This window comes from Dama dama, chromosome 20 (genome assembly GCF_033118175.1).
Source record: "Dama dama isolate Ldn47 chromosome 20, ASM3311817v1, whole genome shotgun sequence".
In the NCBI taxonomy this organism is placed as follows: domain Eukaryota; kingdom Metazoa; phylum Chordata; class Mammalia; order Artiodactyla; family Cervidae; genus Dama; species Dama dama.
In genome coordinates this window covers 41,590,926-41,612,832 of record NC_083700.1, presented here as the reverse complement: position 1 = coordinate 41,612,832, position 21,907 = coordinate 41,590,926, and the positions used below count along the sequence as shown (strand labels likewise).

The window sequence follows — 21,907 nt, the reverse complement described above, 5'->3', positions numbered from 1 at the left end:
CTAGTCAATAAATAGCTTAAAAAATGAAAAAAAAATTATTTGTATCAAATAGTGAAACAACCCTCTTTTATGTGCTGTTAGTAATTGTATTATTGCTTCTTTTAATACTTTATATTCTCTATATTTCTCCTCGTATTAGCAAGGCATAAAATCATCAAAAAGTCTTTGACAAATTTAGTTATTAATTTTCCTAGATTTCCCATGGCATGCACATTGAAATGCCTTTAAATCTACCCATAATCTCCACCTAGCTCAAGGAGGGTGAGGTTGTTTTTATAGCAAGTTTTCTATGCATTCCAACCAGCTAATGGTCAGTTTCAGTGGAGAGATGATTGACATCCACATTGAGTCTTGAACCTTACGTATATGGGCCAAGGCACAGTTATTTCTAGCTGAGTGTCACGGTGGCTGTCCATTGTACTCACTGTCTTATTTGCATTAATAAGACAGCTGAAGTCACACCTACTTGAAAATGCTTGGTCATTAGTGTCTTCCGGTCATCTTCAATCTGCCGAAACTTGGCCTTCAGCCCTTTCATTTGTGTTTCCATTTTTAGGACGTATTGGAAGTCTCTTTGAGTTCTCAAGTTTAAGACTTCAATAGATTGGGACATATTCTGAACCTGTTAAACAAGAACACTGGCTGTACATTATTGTCTATACTATTGAGGTATATACAAAAAAAATCAGTTTTTCCCACTAATAAAACTGGCAGTGCCAAATCCATAATTACATTTCCATAGGACATACTTTCAGAAGGGCAATTCTTCACAAGAAACATTCTAATAATGTAGCAAAAGAAAATTACAGCTAGGCAGGAAATAATAAAATGAACATTCTAGAATTAAAAATGATTAAATATAAATAAGAATTTGATATATCATAATAATAAATTAAAAAAATAGAATATTCATTCCAGGGCTTAGTAAGCTTATAATGGCTCAACCTGTTAAATGTTAAGATAAGTTGTTTCTGTCAGTACTAACTCTGACATCCTCAAAGTCTGGGATGCTGAGCAATTTTGGGTGGTAGTGAAGTGTCCCAACAGATCTAGAATGCATTTATTCCAATACAGTTACTTCAAGCTGCATGTGAAGTACTCCTAGGGGTGAGGCTGAATTGAGCAAGATGAATGATAGTAGGGCTGGGACACCTCCTAACTTGGAGAGGGTGCTGTTGAAGAAACCTGTGCCGTTCACCTGTAACTGTCACAACATTATAACTCCGCTATTCCCCAATACAAAATGAAAATTTTTAAATGATGTACATCAAGATATGGAAGGATTAGAAGAATACATATTAGATGGTTGATATTACTTTCCTGGTGGGTGGTGAGATGTGGGTGAGAAGAGAAGTAACAAAATAAATATTACAGAAAGATGTCCCTGGTAATTATTATATATAAATCCATCTGCATAGAATTATATTTTTACTTGCATAAATGAATACATGAAAGCATGGTCAAAAATGGTGGGATTTCAGATGAGTTTTGCTTCATTTGGACTTCCCTGGTAGCTCATCTGGTTAAGAATCTGCCTGTGATGCGGGAGACCTGGGTTCAATCCTGGGGTTGGGAAGATCCCCTGGAGAAGGGAACAGCTACCCACTCCAGTATTCTGGCCTGGAGAATTCCATGGACTGTATAGTCCATGTGGTCGCAGAGTTAGACACAGCTGAGCAACTTGCACTTTCACTTGCTTCATCTAATATATTTTTATCTGTTATTCCATATGTTTTAAAATAAACATGTATTATTTATGTAACACATGAAAACTTATTTTCATTGTAAAACTTGTGAGTTACAAATAAGAAAGAGATGATTTGTTCAGAGACAAATTTCTGTCATCAGGTAAAGTCACAGAGCATAGTGGACCAGCTCGCTTTAAAGAGCCCAGTGTTAATACATTCCTCAGATCTAGAATATTCAGAAAAGGCAGTGAATTCTTCTGCCATGGCTTGCCTAAGTTCCTCCACTACTTTTCCCCGAGAGGTCTTTTTTTTCTGTTTCTCTTTCTGCTGTTTTAATGGATAGTCCTGTCCTTTACCAATCCTGTCTTTCAGGACATACTACAGTCTCACTTATATTAAGCTAATTGTGTAATGTGTGTGAGTGAGAAGCACAAAAGTGGCTGTCCTTCTGTAAATTCCATGAGGTTAGATGCTGTGTCTTATTCATACCTTTTATTCCCAAGACCTTACACAGAACCAGACATGGAATAATTGCTCAATAAATATCTATTGGGTAAAATTATCTTATTTATATCTATTGGGTAAAATTACCATAGCCTTGTCTAACTCCATGAAACTATGAGCCATGCCATGTAGGGCCACCCAAGACAGATGGGTCACATTGGAGAGTTCTGACAAAATAAATGTGGTACACTAGACAAGGGAATGGCAAACCACTTCAGTATTCTTGCCTTGAGAACCCCATGAACAGTATGAAAAGGCAAAAATATAGGACACTGAAAGATGAACTCCCTAGGTCAGTAGGTGCCCAATATGTTACTGGAGATCAGAGGAGAAATAACTCCAGAAAGAATGAAGGGATGGAGCCAAAGCAAAAAAAAAACACCCAGTTGTGGATGCTGGTGATGGAAGCAAGGCCTGATGCTGTAAAGAGCAATACTGCATAGGAACCTGGAATGTTAGGTCCATGAACCAAGGCAAATTGGAAGTGGTCAAACAGGAGATGGCAAGAGTGAATGTCGACATTCTAGGAATCAGCGAACTAAAATGGACTGGAATGGGTGAATTTAACTCAGATGACCATTATATCTACTACTGTGGGCAGGAATCCCTTAGAAGAAGTGGAGTAGCCATCACGGTCAACAAAAGAGTCCGAAATACAGTACTTGGATGCAATCTCAAAAATGACAGAATGATCTCTGTTCATTTCCAGGCAAACCATTCAATATCACAGTAATCCAAGCCTATGCCCCAACCATAACGCTGAAGAAGCTGAAGTTGAACGGTTCTATGAAGACGTACAAGACCTTGTAGAACTAACACCCAAAAAAGATGTCCTTTTCATTATAGGGGACTAGAATGCAAAAGTAGGAAGTCAAGAAACACCTGGAGTAACAGGAAAATTTGGCCTTGGAGTATGGAATGAGGCAGGGCAAAGGCTAGCAGAGTTTTGCTAAGAAAATGCACTGGTCATAGCAAACACCCTCTTCCAACAACACAAGAGAAGACTCTACACATGGACATCACCAGATGGTCAACACCAAAGTCAGACTGATTATATTCTTTGCAGCCAAAGATGGAGAAGCTCTATACAGTCAGCAAAAACAAGACTGAGAGCTGACTGTGGCTCAGATCATGAACTCCTTATTGCCAAATTCAGACTTAAATTGAAGAAAGTAGGGAAAACCACTAGACCATTCAGGTATGACCTAAATCAAATCCCTTATGACTATACAGTGGAAGTGAGAAATAGATTTAAGGGACTAGATCTGACAGACAGAGTGCATGATGAACTATGGACGGAGGTTCATGACATTGTATAGGAGACAGGGATCATGACCATCCCCAGGAAAAAGAAATGCAAAATAAGCAAAATGGCTGTCTGAAGAGGCCTTACAAATAGCTGAGAAAAAGAAGTGAAAAGCAAAGGAGAAAAGGAAAGATATTCCCATTTGAATGCAGAGTTCCAAAGAATAGCAAGGAGAGATATGAAAGCCTTCCTTAGTGATCATTGTGAAGAAATAGAGGAAAACAATTGAATGGGAAAGACTAGAGATCTCTTCTAGAAAACTAGAGATACCAAGGGAAAATTTCATGCAAAGATGGGCTCAGTAAAGGACAGAAATGATATGGACTTAAGAGAAGCAGATGATATTAAGAAGTGGCAAAAATACACAGAATAACTGTACAAAAAAGATCTTCACAACCCAGATAATAACATGATGGTGTGATCACTCACCTAGAGCCAGACATCGTGGATTATGAAGTCAAGTGGGCCTTAGGAAGCATCACTACGAACAAAGCTAGTGGAGGTGATGAAATTCCATTTGAGCTCTTTCAAATCCTAAAAGATGATGCTGTGAAAGTGCTGCCTTCAATACGCCAGCAAGTTTGGAAAACTCTGCAGTGGCCACAGGACTGGAAAAGGTCAGTTTTCATTCCAATCCCAAAGGCAATGCCAACGAATACTCAAACTACCACACAATTGCACTCATCTCACACGCTAATAAAGTAATGCTCCAAATTCTGCAAGCCAGGCTTCAACAATACATGAACCATGAAATTCCAGATGTTCAAGCTGGTTTTAAAAAAGGCAGAGGAACCAGAGATCAAATTGTCAACATCCGCTGGATTATCGAAAAAGCAAGAGAGTTCCAGAAAAACATCTATTTCTGCTTTATTGACTATGCCAAAGCCTTTGACTGTGTGGATCACAATAAACTGTGGAAAATTCTGAAGGAGATGGGAATACCAGACCACCTGACCTGCCTTTTGAGAAACCTATATGCAGGTCAGGAAGCAACAGTTAGAACTGGACATGGAACAACAGACTGGTTTCAAATAGGAAAAGGATCATGTCAAAGTTGTTTTTATTCACCCCACTTATTTAACTTATATGCGGAGTTCATCATGAGAAACACTGGGCTGGAAGAAGCACAAGCTGGAATCAAGATTGCTGGGAGAAATATCAATAACCTCAGATATGCAGATGACACCACCCTAAAGGCAGAAAGTGAAGAGGAACTAAAGAGCCTCTTGATGAAAGTGAAAGAGGAGAGTGAAAAAGTTGGTATAAAGCTCAACATTCAGAAAACAAAGGTCGTGGCATCTGGTCCCATGACTTCATGGGAAATAGATGGAGAAACAGTGGAAATAGTGGCAGACTTTATTTTGGGAGGCTCCAAAATGACTGCAGATGGTGACTGCAGTCATGTAATTAAAAGATGCTTACTCATTGGAAGAAAAGTTATGAGCAACCTAGATAGCATATTAAAAAGCAGAGACATTACTTGGCCAACAAAGGTCTGTCTAGTCAAGGCTATAGTTTTTCCAGTAGTCATGTATGGATGTGAGAGTTAGACTGTGAAGAAAGCTGAGCACTGAAGAATTGATCTTTTGAACTGTAGTGTTGGAGAAGACTCTTGAGAGTCCCTTGGACTGCAAGGAGATCCAACCAGTCCATCCTAAAGGAAATTAGTCCTGGATAGTCATAGGAAGGACTGATGTTGAAGGTGAAACTCCAATATTTTGGCCACCTGATGTGAAGAGGTGACTCATTTGAAATGTCCCTGATACTGGAAAAGATTGAAGGTAGGAGGAGAAGGGGACAACAGACCATGTGTTGGTTGGATGGCATCACCGACTCAATGGGCATGAGTTTGAGTAAACTCTGGGTGTTGGTGATGGACAAGGAAGCCTGGCAGGCTGCTGTCCATGACGTCGCAAAGAGTTGAACATGACTGAGCAACTGAACTGAACTGAAAATTGTCTTTGGCTTTCAGTAGCAGTTAAAGGTAACAAGTTAATATTGTAAGAAAAGTGTCTCCTGCCAGTGGTTATGTTATAGGATTACCTGGCTCTGAAATATTTCTTAATTTACTATCATTCCTACATTCAGAAAGCTTTGTTTAAAAAAGTCTTTGATTCAGCACAAAATTGCTGAGGCAACATTGGAAGCCTGGTGACTGCATCTTAGATAAATGCAGTGCTTTCAAAATAATTTTCAGCTCTCTTATGGTTATGTGTGAATGAAGAAAAGCCATTTGTGTTAAAGAAACACTCTACACATTTAAATGTGGTATTTGTTTATGAAGACAGTCATCATTGCCATGGCCAGTATTCTCGTAGGATTTCTGTATACTTTGGCAGAGTCCACAGAGTTAGGGAAGATCCCCTGGAGGAGGGCATGGCAACCCACTCCAGTATTCCTGCCTAGAGAATGCCTGTGGACAGAGAAGTCTGGTGGGCATAGACCATGGGGTCGGAAAGAGTCGGACCTGACTGAGTAACTAAGTGCAGCAGATAGAGTTAGAAATTGATAGAAAAGTGAGATATTCTGGATAGTTAAAACAGTCTCTCTCTTATTTTGCCTCTAAGTTACCCTATGAAGTTAATTTTCAACTTTATTTGTGTTATGGGAAAATGTGCTGAGAGAATTTTTGCTGAGACTTAATTGTGACCTTCAATATTACATAATCATGTATAATTATAAGAGCTACCTTTGCGGTGTGACTAGAGATGGAATAGTCTAGTTGCGAACGATGGTTCTGGGCTGCCTTTTGCTTTTTCTGATGGCTGTACCTCAGACTGTTTACTTTCCTACTGGTCATGGAGACCCGCTGAGAATCAGTCTCCTGCTGAGACTCGAGACTGGACCCCCAGCATTACACTTGTGGGAAGGAGACTTCCTCCTCTGTTAGTCTGCTTGTCACTGATGTTCTGCCATTCAGCTGCCTACTCATGTCTCTCTCCACAGTGTAGCAAGCTTATTGTCCCCTTTCATTCATAGTTTTTTTTTTTTTTTTTAATTCTTTATTTATCCTGTTTCTTAGGATAAATGAAATGTCTGAGTTCTTTCCAAACTTAAACACAAATTAACTTAGATTTTTCACCCTCATTTATAATTAGTGTCCAACTCTTTGCAGACCCCATGGACCGTAGCTGGCCAGGCTCCTCTGTACATGGAATTCTCCAGGCAAGACTACTGGAATGGGTTGCCGTTCCCTTCTCCAGGGGATTTTCCTGATCCAGGAATCAAAGGTGGGTCTTCCACTTTGCAGGCAGATTCTTTACTGTCTGAGCCACCAGAGAAGCCATAATTAGTGTAGAAGCTACTTAAAAAATTAATAATAATGCCCTACAGTTCAATATGCTTGGATAGCTTTAGGGTTAACACAACTAAACAGGGATTTCACTACTGTAGGTCTCCACAGAACCTTTAGTATTAAGCTCTGTGATGGAAATCTTCAAGAGTGATGTATCATGTACTGTTGTTTAAAATTATTTTATTGGAAGGATGTCACCAGCATCCTGTTCCAAAAATCACATTTTAGGAAATATTGACCTAGACAGTGGAGGTATTTACAGAGTTGCTAAATAGCTGACAGACAAACATTTTTTAGGTGAAAAATTTTAGCTGGGACACACTAAGGCCTGATGTAAAACCAATTGTAATCTTTCTAATATTTAGCAGGATAAATGTACTTGTTTAAAATATTTTACAGAATGTGAATTAAATAATTGTGGGTACCACCAGTGGCATTTTGAATGCAAAGTTGATCTGGTATGGATTCACAGTCTACTGATTGAGTGACAATGATAAGGTTTTTAGCCTCAAAAAGCACCATTTTCCTTTTATGTAAACTTAGAAGGACATCTGTCTGCTATGAAATTGGAATGGAGCAGATACAAATATAATAGATGGGAATTATTGTTATTAATATTATTCTTATTATGAGTATTCCCTTATATGATTAAATCAGTCCTTTGGTTAATAGTGAAATGGGCTGCTTAATGGTCATGCTTTTATTTGCTGTCTGGTACCTTGGATATTTGTAAAACTATGAAGTCAGCAGGGGCTTCCTTGGTGGATCAGATAGTAAAGAATTTGCCTGCAATGCCGGAGGCCCAGTTTTAATCCCTGGGATGGGAAGATCCCCTGGAGAAGGAAATGGCAACACTCTAGGATTCTTGCCTGGAGAATCCCATGGACAGAGGAGCCTGGAAGGCTATAATCCTTGGGATCGCAAAGTGTCACAAAGAACTGACTGAGCCACTGACCCTTTCACTTTTTCAGCGAAGTCAGCAAGTGACTGGCTCAGTCTAAATAGAGAATGCTGATTTCAGATATGCTTTCTTTGGGTCAGTGCAGCAAACCAGTGTTATTTACATTCTTCAGGCCACTGTGTATGGTGCACACAATTTACTATTTTTCTGTTGCCATAAAACTACCAAATGGTGAATTTGATAAACCTAACTTGGGGTGACCTTGATACTGTTAATAAATTTTGTCTTTTGTCATTTAGGTATTGATGAATTTTTAAAGATGTAATTTTCTAGAATTTCTTTAAAACTGTAAACAAATTGCCTATTGAATGGTGTGGTCATATAAATTTCAGTGATTGCTTTCAATCAGTTACCTTTAGTTGTACTCTTCTTGCCTCATTCGTCCTTCACAAATTTTAGGTTTTATCATAGCTCTGAAATACATTCACTCTGGACATGTAGAGAGTATTCTCTACTTCCTGACTTTCCCAGTTTATTTGAATTTTTCAACTGATTTTTGAGGAAATGTCTATTTTTAGATGTGTGTATGCAATAATATACTGAAAATAGTAATACAAATAAGACAATCATGTCTAAAAAATTGTTTCTCATCAAACTTGTAGAAAGAAGATATTTTTTGTGTGTAGAAAAGAAGATTGGAGTAGAAAGTAATCTGAGAAGAAATACAAACTAATAGAAAAGCAAAATTGGACTTAAAAGATTAAATCTTTTTACCAGCCTAATTAATTTCCTTAGTAACCAAACAATACTAAACTATATGTTTCAATTTTTTCCCTAGATATAAAGAAAATCTAGATTGGAAAACAATACACAAGAATAATCATAGTTCATATGTCATGATTTCTAACAGTTGATAGCTGGAGTCATTAACTTGAATGACAGTTAAATTTGCTCTTGTCTGGGAGACAGATTTTGAAGGAACAGGGAAGACTGGATCTTGTTTAAAAAGAGTCTTAAGAAAAGAGAGCAAATAGATGATGATAACTCCAAGGGTAAGGGCATCAGAAAGACTAATCTCTGTATGAAAATGTGAAAAAAAAATCTTTTTAAAATCTTAGGGCATCAATACACTTTCAAATAGTGTACACTGAGGAAAGTTATTTTATTTATGTGGCAGTGGAAGAGGGTTACTGCAGCTTAAATTCCATAAATTAGGAATGTCTGTATTAACAGATTCAGTGCTTTCATTTTTCTAGCTTCTCTGTTTTCTGTTAAAGCTTCCTATTTTGTGCCATAATTGTGTAGATGATCACGGAAATGATATTACACAGAGTGAATTGTTGAGCATGATATCCTCTGAAAACACATACTACCTAATTTATCTTATTATCCCTGAAGGTATTTAAAATTCAAATATGTTGTCATCCTTCCATGAGTCTAGCCACTCCAGCTGTCCAACTATTTTCAGGGACTGACACAGTGAAAGTCTGAATGAGAAAAATTGAAAGAACCACTCATTGTTGTTGTTTTTTTGTCCCTAAACTAAACATAAATAACCTTTCATGAGACGACTTTCATCTGTGAAAGAGAATAAATCAAGGGCATTCTGCTTTTGATTGTTATGGATCCAGCTTAAGTAAATTATATGGAGAGAATGCTCTTGAATGAAATTGAAGAACTTAATGTTCAAAGGAATGACTTAGAGGATGATGATAAATACTTAGAATTATTCATTATCTGTCCAGATAGCTTGCATATTGTATGCCATTATTTTTACTTCCTTGCAAGGTTGTTAATGAGATCCAAAAGTATGAGCTCAAAGAGTTTAGTGTGATCTTGAGAGTTGAGACTAAATTTCTGACATAGGAATAAGGCTTTGTACTATTTTTTTTTCTTAAGGAGAGATATTGAGAAACTGGATATTGAGAAATATGATGGAAATTAGTCTTAGAGCAAGATTAGAAACAGTAAAAGTCATAAATAGAACAGTAGAAAAGGAATCTTGAGGTACTGCTTTCAAGGGAGGAAAACATTTATTTGAGAAGGGGGAAAAAATTGGAAGACCCCTCCTTACCCTAACCTGCTTTCCCATATTTCCTTTACAAAGAATGGTAGATTTCAGTAAGAATATTCACAGGGGACAGAGGACACCTACCTTTTCCAGCAGCTGGCGAAGCTGCCTGCTTTTGGCATCCCGGGAACACAGGTTTTGTTCTGGAGCAACCACTGTGCAAATGCATCGTCCATCAGGATCCTGTGCTGAGCTATATACCTGCCACCCCTCTTTGGGGCTAATCTGAGTCTGAGGTAACCAACAGCAAACATAGAAAACACACAGAGAGTTAAAGAGAGCATGGGTTTGTATAATTTTAAGCAAAGTATCTTTTTATTTTTACAGTTTTTCTCTGAACAGTTTTCTCTAAAGTTAAAAACAAGATTGAACAATTCAAGTAGGCAGCACATCTTCATTCACTTACAACTTCCTTTTCAATGGACAGAAGGAGACTCTACCTTTTTTTTTTTTTGGCTCCATATTATTCATTTTGATTGTGTATTATTGATTATTGATTATTGATCCTACCCCACTCCCTAATGCTTTCTGTCATATTTGGACATTTTAATGCAACTTTAGAAGTATCTGTTTAATACTTAGTCACATATCACCAGTCTTTCTGCATAAGATCTGTTAGTTTGTCTTTTTCAACACAAATGGTAATTAGTAGTATATATATATATTTTTCTGATTATTGTTCATGTGTAATCTTCTGAAGCAAAATTCTCTCCCAGAGAGCTTCCTATGTATTGAAGGGTCAATTATTAATAAAACTGGAAAGGTATCACATGAGAATATAGGGTAAAAATAATTAGACCAACATTGGTTCGCAAAGGATATAGAGTCTCAGAGGAGTTAAAGACAGTATTTTGGTAGAGGCCAAATTACTCTGGCAATATTGATCTTCCCAGATTACTTTTATGCACTTACCACCTGCCTCCCTAGAAGCTTATCTCAAAGTGATGTTTCTGTTCTACTGCAGTCTGCCTCCTATTTATGTTTCTAGTTTTACCCCCTGTATCTTCCTTTAAGAAACTTCTTTCCAGCCAAATTGGTCTTGGTGTGTCCTGAAAGCATGCCCACCTAGATTCACACCTTTGTATATTACTCATTTTGTTCTCCTACTTGAAATACCTCCCTAATAAACCTTCAGTTATTCAACCCTTATGGTTTCCCCTTGGGATTCCCTGGTGGTTCAGCTGATAAAGAGTCTGCCTGCAATGCAGGAGAACTGGGTTTGATCCCTGGGTTGGGAAGATCCACTGGAGATGGAAATGGCTGCCCACACTAGTATTCTTGCCTGGAAAATTTTATGAACTGTCTAGTCCGTGGGGTGGCAAAGAGTCAGACATGAATGAGTGGCTTTCAGTTTCACTTTATGGTTTCCCTGGTGGCTTAGTGGTAAAGAATCCACCTGCAGTGCTAGAGACATTGGAGACACGGGTTCAGTCCCTCAGTCAGGAATATCTTCTAGAGGAGGAAATAGCAATCCACTCCAGTATTCTTGCTAGGAAAATCCCATGGACAGAAGACCCTGGCAGGTTATAGTCCTTGGGGGTCTCAAAGAGTTGGACAACTGAGCAGCTGAGAATCAGATATGGTTTCAGCCTCTTCTGAAAGATTGTCTGTACTATTCACTAGGCACTTAATATGCATTGTCTAGTAGAATTATCTATCTTTCTTATGTCTTGTTTAAATAATTAGTCTATATCCACCTATGGGATATATTGACTATTTCCTGTCTGCTATATTAATTACATTCTATCAAGTACAAAAATAAGTAACTCATTTTTGCCTGGTTATTTTTCAGAATAGCTCTGCTTTGAGCATAGATTCTGCATTATACAATCAGAAATTGTGGATGCCTTGATGCAGTGCTCAGAGAGGCACTTTTCCATTCCTCCAACTGCTGAGGGTATCAGTGGCTTGACTCTCAATTGAGTTCTCTTTGGGGTTTGCTGAGGCTGAGGAATGCCGTCTGCTCAAGATTAGACCCTATTCCAAGGGACAGCTCACATGCATTGACTTGCTAATGGAAGGATACAGTCAAGGATGCCAAGAATCAGGAATAATGATTATTCCCATTTCACAGAAGAGAAAGTTAGTTAACCTGCCTAAGAATGTGCAGCTTGTATGTAGTAGAGTTTCGTATGAAGCAAGAGTGGTACTGTTCAATAGATTGAGAGCCACATGGATAATTTTAAATTTTCTAGTGGGCAGGTTTAAAAAAATGAAAGGATATACGTGAAATTAATTTTATTAATATATTTTATTTAACCCGATATATACAAATATTACTGTTGCAACATGTATAATCAATATAAAAATTATTCATGAGATACTTTACATTGTTTTTCCTCCTTTTTTGTACACTCTTTGAAATTGAGTGTGCATTTTACTCCCATGGCATACCTCAATTTGGACTAGGCACATTCCAGGAGCCACAATGGCTCTCTTACTAGACTGTATAGCTATATTGTCTTGCTGTTAATTCCAATGTTATGGCCATATTAATATGAGGCTGAACATCCAGATAATTATTCTTAAAGGTCAATCATATGGATACTGAAAAAACTACATAACAGGTGTTACATAGACAGACTATCCAGTTTGCATCTGAGTTTCTTTTTCCTGTGAAAATACCAGATAAATTGGTGGGCCTCTTTCTAGCTAAGCTCTGACTAACTTCTGCAACTGGGATTTGAAATTCTTAGGCTTTTCTTTGTCTTCTCCTCTATGTTTTCCAGGGAATCAACAGAAAAGGAGGTATTTCTTAAATGATCAGGAGAAGAGAGAGATGAATTTTGTCTATAAAAGGAGGTATTTAAAGACTCAGGCTGAAGAGACTAGAACAAGGGAGGATAAGAGAAGGACTGAGGTGGGGTTAGAAACAAGGAGGTGAATGGTGACCAGCAGAGAACTATTTTGCATAATGGTTGGTGTAACTGCGCTGGTGTGTTTGCCTAAATGTATACTGAAATACTTTACATGGTGGGAAGCAGATTCTTAAGTGAACTCAGCCTGGCTCTGTCTTGGAATCTGCAGAACAGATATACTCTCTTATTCTCTCCCAGGCCATAGCTCATCACATACAATCAACCAACAGACAGATTTCCACCCCCCCCTCCCCCCAAGAGCTCTAGAGATAATCACTACAGGGTGCTTAAAGTCATTCCAACACCAATCATGCAGAGGCTATAAATTTTAAACTTATGAAACTCAGATGTCATAGTCCTTGTCCTTGGTCTATAATGAAAAGCAACTGATACCAAACCTACCTTTTAATCTCCTTTTTCAGATAATTCATAAAAGTATCCCATGCTGCCATTTATTTCTGGGTGTTGGATTCATTACCATTTCTTTCTTTCTTTTTTTTTTTTTCTTCCATTCCCCCTTACTCCTTCTTTCTAGCATTTATGCCTGACTATCTGGTTAGGATAGAAAAAATGTACTTAGAATTATATATGACTAGAATAGATAGGATCTTAAAGATAGTCTTTTTTTAATTAAAGAAGAAAAAATGCAAAGAGGTTATCTACAGAATGGGGATAGGTACAGCTTAGCAGAGTACTTTTAATGATATAATTAAAGGTTTAAGCTGAGTGACTGTATAGAACACATATATCTTGACATAGGGCCTGTAGTTTCAACTAAGCTGCTCTTGACATTGGACACAAATCTCAAATGTGTCAGAAAACTAAGGCTTCTCACTAGAATGTGTTTAGCTTTTGTATAAAGAAGGGGCCACCCAATTGTAATCCTAAAATATCTTTAACAGCAGTGCAAATACTGATTATTAAACCTGGCAGCATTAATATTGATGTTTGCTTGCCAGGTGTTTGGCTAACTAGTGAGGAGCTTATCACATCTGGGCAAGGTGTCAGTTGCTCTCTGGAATGAGGGAAGCATAAAAGGTGAGTAGAATTTGATGTTCATTTATCATTCTTCTTGAAGTGTCAGCTTAATAAAAATAGACTCTGGTCTTGTTTGTATGTTCAATTGTCTTCTTCTAAGTATTATGGAAAAGAACCCTGGCCTTATCTATACAGAGTTAGTTTGAATGATCTCAACTTTGGCAGCTTACTGCTTTGGCAAGAAAAGGTAACTCAAAAGAGAAAAAAGCTGGTATAAAAGATGAGGGCTTGACAGTTGTGTGGGTTTGATAGAGATTTCTGTGTCAGGTTTAGTGATGAATGAAGGAAGCTTTGTGAGTAGCTGTAGTATTCTCATTTATGGCACCCATATTGGCATTGAAAAGAGGATAAAAATAAAACCAACTAATACCTCAGGTAGAAAGTTATATTTAGACGGGTTTTAGATACCAATGCGAAAAGACCTGCTCCCATTTTAACTTAAAAAAAAATGATTCCTTAGATGTCAACATGAAACTCATGTAATAGTAATAGCAAACATTTATGGAGTTGACATAAATGTCAAACATTTATGACAGTTGGCAGTCATCAGTTGGCAGTTCACATGCATTACTGCCTTTGAATATCACAGTAACTCCATGGACCAGGTGGTATTATTCTGCTCATTTTATAGGTGAGGAAACTGCGAATTTGAGACGGTAAGAAACTTGCTCAAGGTCATAATGGTGGTAATCAGCAGAGCTTGGATTTGCATACTTGCACAGTCTGGTATCAGAGTTTGAAAGTTTAACCACCACACTACACCACCAGTTGTCTGAAATTCCCTTTTTTGTATGGTGAAGATGATCCTGATAGAATTTTCTGAACTCCCGAGGAGCTGACTGCTTGGACCTGGATGGTGCAGGGGTTTATTACTACCCAAAACATTACTATGCACAGTGATTACTGATGCAGTTCTCTTTGAACCTTTTGTGTTAATTAGAAGAACTAAATGAACTATTTAGCAGTTTTTTAACATTACAAAACTCATGAAATATTTAAGAATGCTCTAAAGAGGAGAATTAAAATGATAATTTTAACAATCGGATTTCAAGTTGGGGTTTTTTGTTTATAATTTGATTACAAACCTGTGCTTTATAAATATAGAGCTATTACTGCATGAGAAGCTCTCAGAACTTCAAGGGCTTTGTAACAGAAAAGAAAGATCCTGAAGACTAGGGTAAAAGTAAAAATATTGTATATTTCAGCATATTTTTCTTTTTATAAAAATCCCTTCTCTTGTATTGGTTTTACTTCTTTTGAACCACCTATCCTTAGGAATAGGCATCATCTTATTATGAGGAAACTGAAATTCAAAGAACTTAGGCAATTTTGTTCCAAGTTACCCATTTAGTAAATGGCATATATGGGACTTATACCAGTTTTTCTCTAGTTTTCAGCCCAGAGCTATTTATGTTTATGCCCTGCAGATAAGTGCCTTTGTCCATTCACCAATAGCTGAAAAAACTGCCCGTAGAGGAGCTGTACCCAGGCAGGTGGAGGGCATTATCCAATTTGTGGAAACAGGCGGCAGTTGGAACTCTACAGGAGTGGTCAGCAGTAGTCTTGACAGGACATGAGTGCAGGGGCAGGTGAAGGGACGGAATTCTGATCCCTTGAAGAGGACAGAATCAACTAGTTGCACATTACTAGGTCTTACATTTTATGCTGAGTGCCTGGGCATTTCTTAAAAATACAGACTGAGGCAAAAAGAATAAGGGCTTTAGCTACTAAAGGTGGTGTAACAGGCAGGGGAAAATAAAGTAGAAAAAAATCTGTTTACTAAAACCTGTTTGATTTACAGTAGGAGATACCTGATGCATTAGAGGAGATACCTGATGAAAACTCCTTATAAATTTTCTGTCTGAGGATACATTTGGTTTCGGATAATGAAATGTGGTTTAGCCTGCTAATGGCTTTAGTTGTGGGGAGCAAAGAAATGTGAGGACAGAAATTGCAGAGATGCTGACAGACCACGCTAAAAGAAGCTGTGTTATGGAGGATGTGTTAATAAAGATGTCACTGCATTGCAGTTCTTTTCCCATTTCTTATGAGACTGGTTGGAACTGAAATAAGAAATGTATATTCTTCACTCAAGACAACCTCAGAGCTCTAAGAAAAACAACTACAAATACAGAACAAATAGTTAGACTGAAGGCATCATCAAAGTTAGGTTGGTTGATCATTTCTGCTCCTGTTCTGGAAATCACAATGACAGAGTTGGGAAAGACTTGCAAGTCGTATCTGGGACTCTTTCCACTCAGTGACACTTCTGTGTATTCTCCTTGTGTTTCCACTTAAACTCTGCATGATAGGAATTTCAGTTTTTCATAGGCAGCCCATTTCATTGGTGGAAACCTGAAGGACTGGATCTCTTTGTAATTTTCCCCTTTGGCCCTACTTTTTTAAGTACTTAAACAGGAATAAACCTACTCTCTTACCCACTTCACAATTCTACTCTACAAAGGCAATTATCACATTCTCTGTGTCTTTCAAAATTTACCATTCTGTTCTCTCATCCATCTCCTTAATATGTTTAGTTGGTCTTTCACAAAATGGACATTGCCAAAGGACTTGGGGGAGTAAAATAGTGATACAAAACAGAGAAGTCCAATATTTTCATCCAGAACTGAAAATAATATTGGTGAGTTAAGAAAGTTGGAAAGCTTTGAGAGTTTGTGTTAGGGCAGTCTGTTCATTTCCCAGAACTTAAAGTGACTGACTTATTGAAGTAGTTATTTGTGAGGAGAAGCTATTTGAAAATGTAGCAAAACAAATCACTTATGCCCACAGGTCCCCTCGGGGCCTCTTCCCACCGCAGCGGTGGGGCTGACTGACAACAGCTGGTGTGAGCCGAATGTCCTCTGCTTGTCTAATTGCTCTTTACCAGGTTCTTCCTGGTGTGGAATCCACAGCATGGGGGATTTCTCAGAAGCTCAGCCTCAGGGGGAAGTTACTCTGCATCAGAGAGATGTGCCAGAGGGAGCCTGAGTTTTTCAGAGCCAAGGCTTTGCCTTTGCAGACACCAGCTCCTCCAAAGGCTGGAACAATTAGAAGGAAAAGAAAACAGGGCCAAAGAGAAGGATAAAGGCATGTTTCAAGATTCTAAGAGAAACAGAGAGAGAGCTTTTTCCCCTAATAAGGAGCTGTGTTTAACTTACTTACTAACAAAAATATCTTGGAAATTTAAAAACCTGTTTAAGCTTTTGAGCAATCAAATGTACACTACCTTTCTCAGAGGTACATGCCATAAAAGGGCTTAATTGTCTTTAATGATTAAAACTCTTTGTATCTTATTTTTGTTTTTTAAGGTCTTTTTGGAACTACCATTTTAAAGAAAGACCATATCCATATTTGTGTAAATCTGCATTTTTTGCCATCTGTGCATCCCACAGACTCTCATAAAACAAATTTTAAGACCTACACTATTTATTTATTTGAGCTGGTATCACCAACTCAATGGACAAGAGTTTGAGCAAACTCCAGGAAATAGAGAAGGACAGGGAAGCCAGGTGTGCTGGCATGATGGAGTCTCACAGAATTGGACGTGACCGAGTGACCGAACATCTTTTATTTATTTATTCATTCATTCATTTGGGGGGGGGGGGGTGGTGTTTCAGGCTTATACAATTTGTACTGCCTAAAGTGAATATAGAGAGAGTTTGAGAAGGGCTGGACATCATAGCTCTGCTTACTAAAAAGGGAACTGTCTAAGAAAGAAAGAAAGTAGAGTCCAGGGATATAGAACCCACTTGAACTGGGTAGAGAGAATCTCATGTGGCACCAGGGTCCAGGAGGAGTAGGGAGAGCAGAAGTGTGTGAGATGACTTCCCTGGCCAGGACTGCAGTCAGGTGGCTTGCTTCCACCCTTGGCTCTGCCATTAACCAGAGAGGGGAACTCTTTTTAGTCATGTACACATTTAGGCTGCAAGTCAGTCTTCCCACTTGCAGAATAAGGAGGTTGGATTAGATCAGTCATATTTCCAGCTAAGCTCCTGAGAAAAGTTTTAAGGTTCTTGTGGAGGTATTTTGATCAGGGAAGGGGCTTGATTATGTGGGGAGGGAACAGATGATAGAGGCCCAGTAAAGCCTCCCCGCATCATTTATTTTTTGACCCATACCTGTTTTATATATTAGATTTCCACTTCAAGATTCATTCAACAAATATTTATTCTGTGTGTATTACATAAGATTTAATTAAAAAAAAAAAAAAGAGGCATCACTGCCAAAAGTAGTGCAAAAATAACTGGCCTGGATAGTTTCTAAGATTTTTTCCAGCGTTAACATTTAATGATCTTAAGCTAGGAAATGTATATTCATTCATTTTTTACCATAGAATCCTAAGATATGAGCAATAATCTTGTATAGTTAAGGTGGAGAAAGTACTTCTGTAAAGTTTGCCACTTCTGTAAAACATGCACATAGGAACACATACACACTCACTCGCATACACTTTTGCAACCAGATTTCTCCGTTCTAGTGGGTACCATAGTGTAAACTTTTCTGAATTCTAGTTTGTTTTTTGTCACTCAAAGCAAGATTCAGTTGTGTCAGAACATTTGTAGGCCATACCAATATTTTATATTTTTCAACCAAGATTGCTAATCAGAATGTAAAGGAATGAATTTACTTTAAACTCATAAAAGAGTAAGAAATCCTAAAAGAATCATTTATGATTTTGGAAAGTTGATTCTCCTCCGTCAACAACAAATAGAAGATAACCAAACCAGTATCTATAGATGCAAATATATATATATATCAGAAGCAAGCTACCATGTTTGAAATATAATTTATTCATGAATTGCTTCAATGGTTCATTTCTTAAAAGAGTTAATTCAAAAACTAAGTAGTTAAAAATCACCAGGTACTTGAACATTGAAGATACTTGGTTCAGTAAATATTAAATAGTTTACATTTCTTTGTTTTGCCATTGCTTATTGATGCCACATCAATAAACTTGTGTTATCTGCTTTCTTTATAACTACGAATAATCCCTTTTACATCCTTCCTGCCACACACATACAGGGAAGGAGGGCATTCTCAATCATGGAAACACTGAGGTAGCAGCAGTGACTGGAGGGAGGTAAAAATGTGAAAGCAGGTCACAGAGTGCCTCACATGTGCTCTGATGGTGCCCTGAGCACTGGGTGTAGCTGGAAAATTACGTAATTAATTTGATCTGACTCTACTCAGTTAATTATACATTGATTGATAGAGTTTATTAGTAGTAACTGCAAACAGGTCTTGAAGGTGAGTTGCTTTTTTTTTTTTTTTAAAGCATCTGACTTTTTCTGATCTGTTGGAGAAGTCCAATGGTAAAAACAGATAGAAAAATAATGATTTCTGTAATTTTTATTTGCTAACACAGAAATTGTTTTTCTAGGATATTCCTTCTATTTTACTTTGTAACCTCCTATTTGACAGAACAATAGTTTTTATTTGAACCATTTTAGGGTATTGCTAATTCAACCATGTTTCATAAACTGAGAAAAGACATAAAATGACATAAAATGAAAAAAGACATTTGTTATAATGTGGGAAGGGTTAAAAAATCATTAATGAGCAAAAACTATAGGAGTACAGGAGTTAAACTTGTAACAGGAGAAGTCTTTATGAAACAATACAGGGAGATGATTTTATCAAGTAAGTTTTCTGTTGTTCATGATTCTTAGCTCTCAAAAAAAAAAAAAAAAGGTTTTTTTGGTCAGTCTTTAAGTTGTTGAGCTTTTCTTTTTATTATTATTATTATTCATTTATATTTAATAGAGATTGGTTTCTCCAACTGAATACATTTCAAACAGTCACAGGAATTGAATTCTGAAGAAGAGCCTGCTATAGTAAATCTAGATTAGCTGGAATATACTCTGTAGCATACTCTGTAGGACAAATTATGAGGATTTTACATATGTTAAAAGAAGTGAAATCATAAGAAACAAAACATACTTTAAAAAGAAAGAGTCCTTTAAAACCTCAGAATCATATAAACTAAAGCTTTTCATTAAGAATTTAATGAATCTAGCATTTCCTGTCACAGCTAATTTCTCAGGCAGTTCATTTATTCTTTGATGTAACTTTAAAGTATTCATAAAAGAATATCCATGACTATAGTTACCACATAAATACTGTATCGTTGAAGTAGACCTGTAAATAGAGAAGCAAAATCTCAGCCTTTGCAGTTTATTAAAAAAAAAAAAAAAGCCCACTGTTTTAATGCACTTATTTCCCAAGACAGCCAAACCCACCAGAGTGACTTACTAAGGTATCTGGCGTTGACAGCCTCGTGGTGTTCAGTCCTACCAAGGATGGGAGAGTTTGGGACATCCAGGTTGAGATCATTGCCATGGTACTGAGCACAGCGCCAAGCTTCAGCAGCGGAAGGCTCATCGCTGTGGAGCTAATGAGTTTTCATAGTGACTGATTAAGATCCCAGTGCTGGGCTGGCAGCGGGAGGCGTGACTGCAGCAGCCACATCCGCGGCATGAAAAGAGATCAACTTCTCCAGCTCTAGTCACGCGGGAAAGCTCACAGAACCTCTTACCCCACCCTCTCGGGAAGTGCCCTGTTCTTCCTTTTCCTACTTTACCGCATGCTTTGCTGGATCATCACACAAAATATTCTTGATGGGGCTTGGTTGGTAGTTTTTAGAGCATAAGGATAAACGGAGGAGGAAACTTGAGCTTTCCCTGCTCCACCGTAGTCAGTTACCATGGAGAGTTCACTGCCTCTGGGATTTCCGTCAGGATAATCAGCTGCTCCTTATTCTTCATAAAAACAACAACAAAAAACTCTTACTTGAGGTCTGTCGCAGCACACGTTTCAAACTCCAAACTTATTGTTTACAGATTTCTCTGAGCATGGAAAAAGTGGTTTTAGACAAAACATGATCTGTAAAGAATATCCAAGATCTTTAGATACTGCATAAGAAATTGTTATTTTTTAATATAGTAGCCTAAAATTAGCACTGTTGCTTCTTAAAAAAAAATTGTCAGAGATTATTAGCTACTGCCTGTGGAGGACATTGCCCTAGGCATTTTGCATGGGAATAGACAGAAAAGGCAGCCTTGGAGAAAAGCTTCTGATAATGAAATTTCATAGGTTCTCAGTTTTTGCTTTCATGAATGAATGCTCAGCAGCTTCACAGGCTCACAGCAAACTGAGTTCTCTATTTTCACCTTGTGCAGAAGGACAGACTAATACTGGAAGTCTATATCATGAGAGAACGTTAAAAAAGCACAGGGCTTGGCTTCAGGGAACCTAAGGGTCTAACTCCTTGTTCTCTGTTAGTTGAGTGACTGACCAGTGAATTCAAACTCCTTAGCTTCACTTTGTTTTCCTTCAATGTGTAGAGGTTGGATTCTCTGCTCTCCAGGCCTCTTCTAGCTTTAGAATCCAATGATCTGTTTATTAGAGTTATGTTGGTAAGTGTATGTATTGAATTTGGGCGTATGGGTAATTTTAATATATTCTTTTTACAAATACTACAAAATTGCCCACAGCCAAATCTCAGGTCCCAAATGGTATAAATCAGAGGCCACTGTCTTGTATAATATATGTGATTTAAAATAAAAATACAGAGAGAAGACATGAAGAGAAATATGGCTGAATGAAAATGAAATGAAAAAGAATCTTATAAAAAGGAAAAAAAAAAACATGTTTTGATTCCTTAGGAGAATTCTGGAATTATTTATATCTAGAAAGCCATATATATTTTCTTCAACAGTTTGGCAGAAGAAATAAAGAAAATATCTTTAATAAAATTGCAATATATATATATATATATTTATAGAGGTGTGTGCCTTTATCCTTAAAAACAGCTTTAAACTGGGGTGAGTACTGAGACTCCTCAAATCTTCCTTGCATATATTACCTTGAAATCCAGGCTACTTTTTTCCTTCAGAATATATCCGGATGATTTCAGCTGGCCCTTATTGTTTAACCACAGTGCCCAGAAAACCAAATACTTCTTATTTTTGTCTTTTTCAAAAATTACATCATGTGGTAAATTTAACATAAAAGCACAATAGTTTATATATTAAACATAATATTAAATAACAGAGCATTCATGGAAAGGACTGTGAAATTTACATTATTATTACAATATGGCAGTAACAAAACATAGATTCACAAATCTAATTCTTTGAAAAATTACCTGGTAATAAGAAGAGTGTCTTTTCAAGAGCTTAATTTACAAAATTGAAAACTAATATACATGCAATTACTGGATAATTTAAGATGCAACATGTAAGATG

At 37.4% G+C, this 21,907-nt stretch overlaps 1 protein-coding gene across 2 annotated transcripts in view; it reads right to left on the bottom strand.

Annotated features, from left to right (window-relative positions):
• The window catches only part of OLFM3 (olfactomedin 3), a 45,699-nt gene extending 25,657 nt beyond the window's left edge, over positions 1–20,042 (bottom strand). The window contains exons 1-4 of one of the 2 annotated variants that reach the window (XM_061119974.1): positions 19,897–20,042; positions 18,928–18,954; positions 9,850–9,985; positions 467–622 (exon numbers count right to left, since the gene is read on the bottom strand). In XM_061119974.1, the coding sequence (XP_060975957.1) occupies positions 467–622; positions 9,850–9,985; positions 18,928–18,954; positions 19,897–20,042 (465 nt within the window). Of the gene's footprint in view, positions 1–466; positions 623–9,849; positions 9,997–18,927; positions 18,955–19,896 lie in introns of both variants that reach the window. The other variant, XM_061119975.1, reaches the window with a different exon arrangement.
• Positions 20,043–21,907: the final 1,865 nt, after the last annotated feature.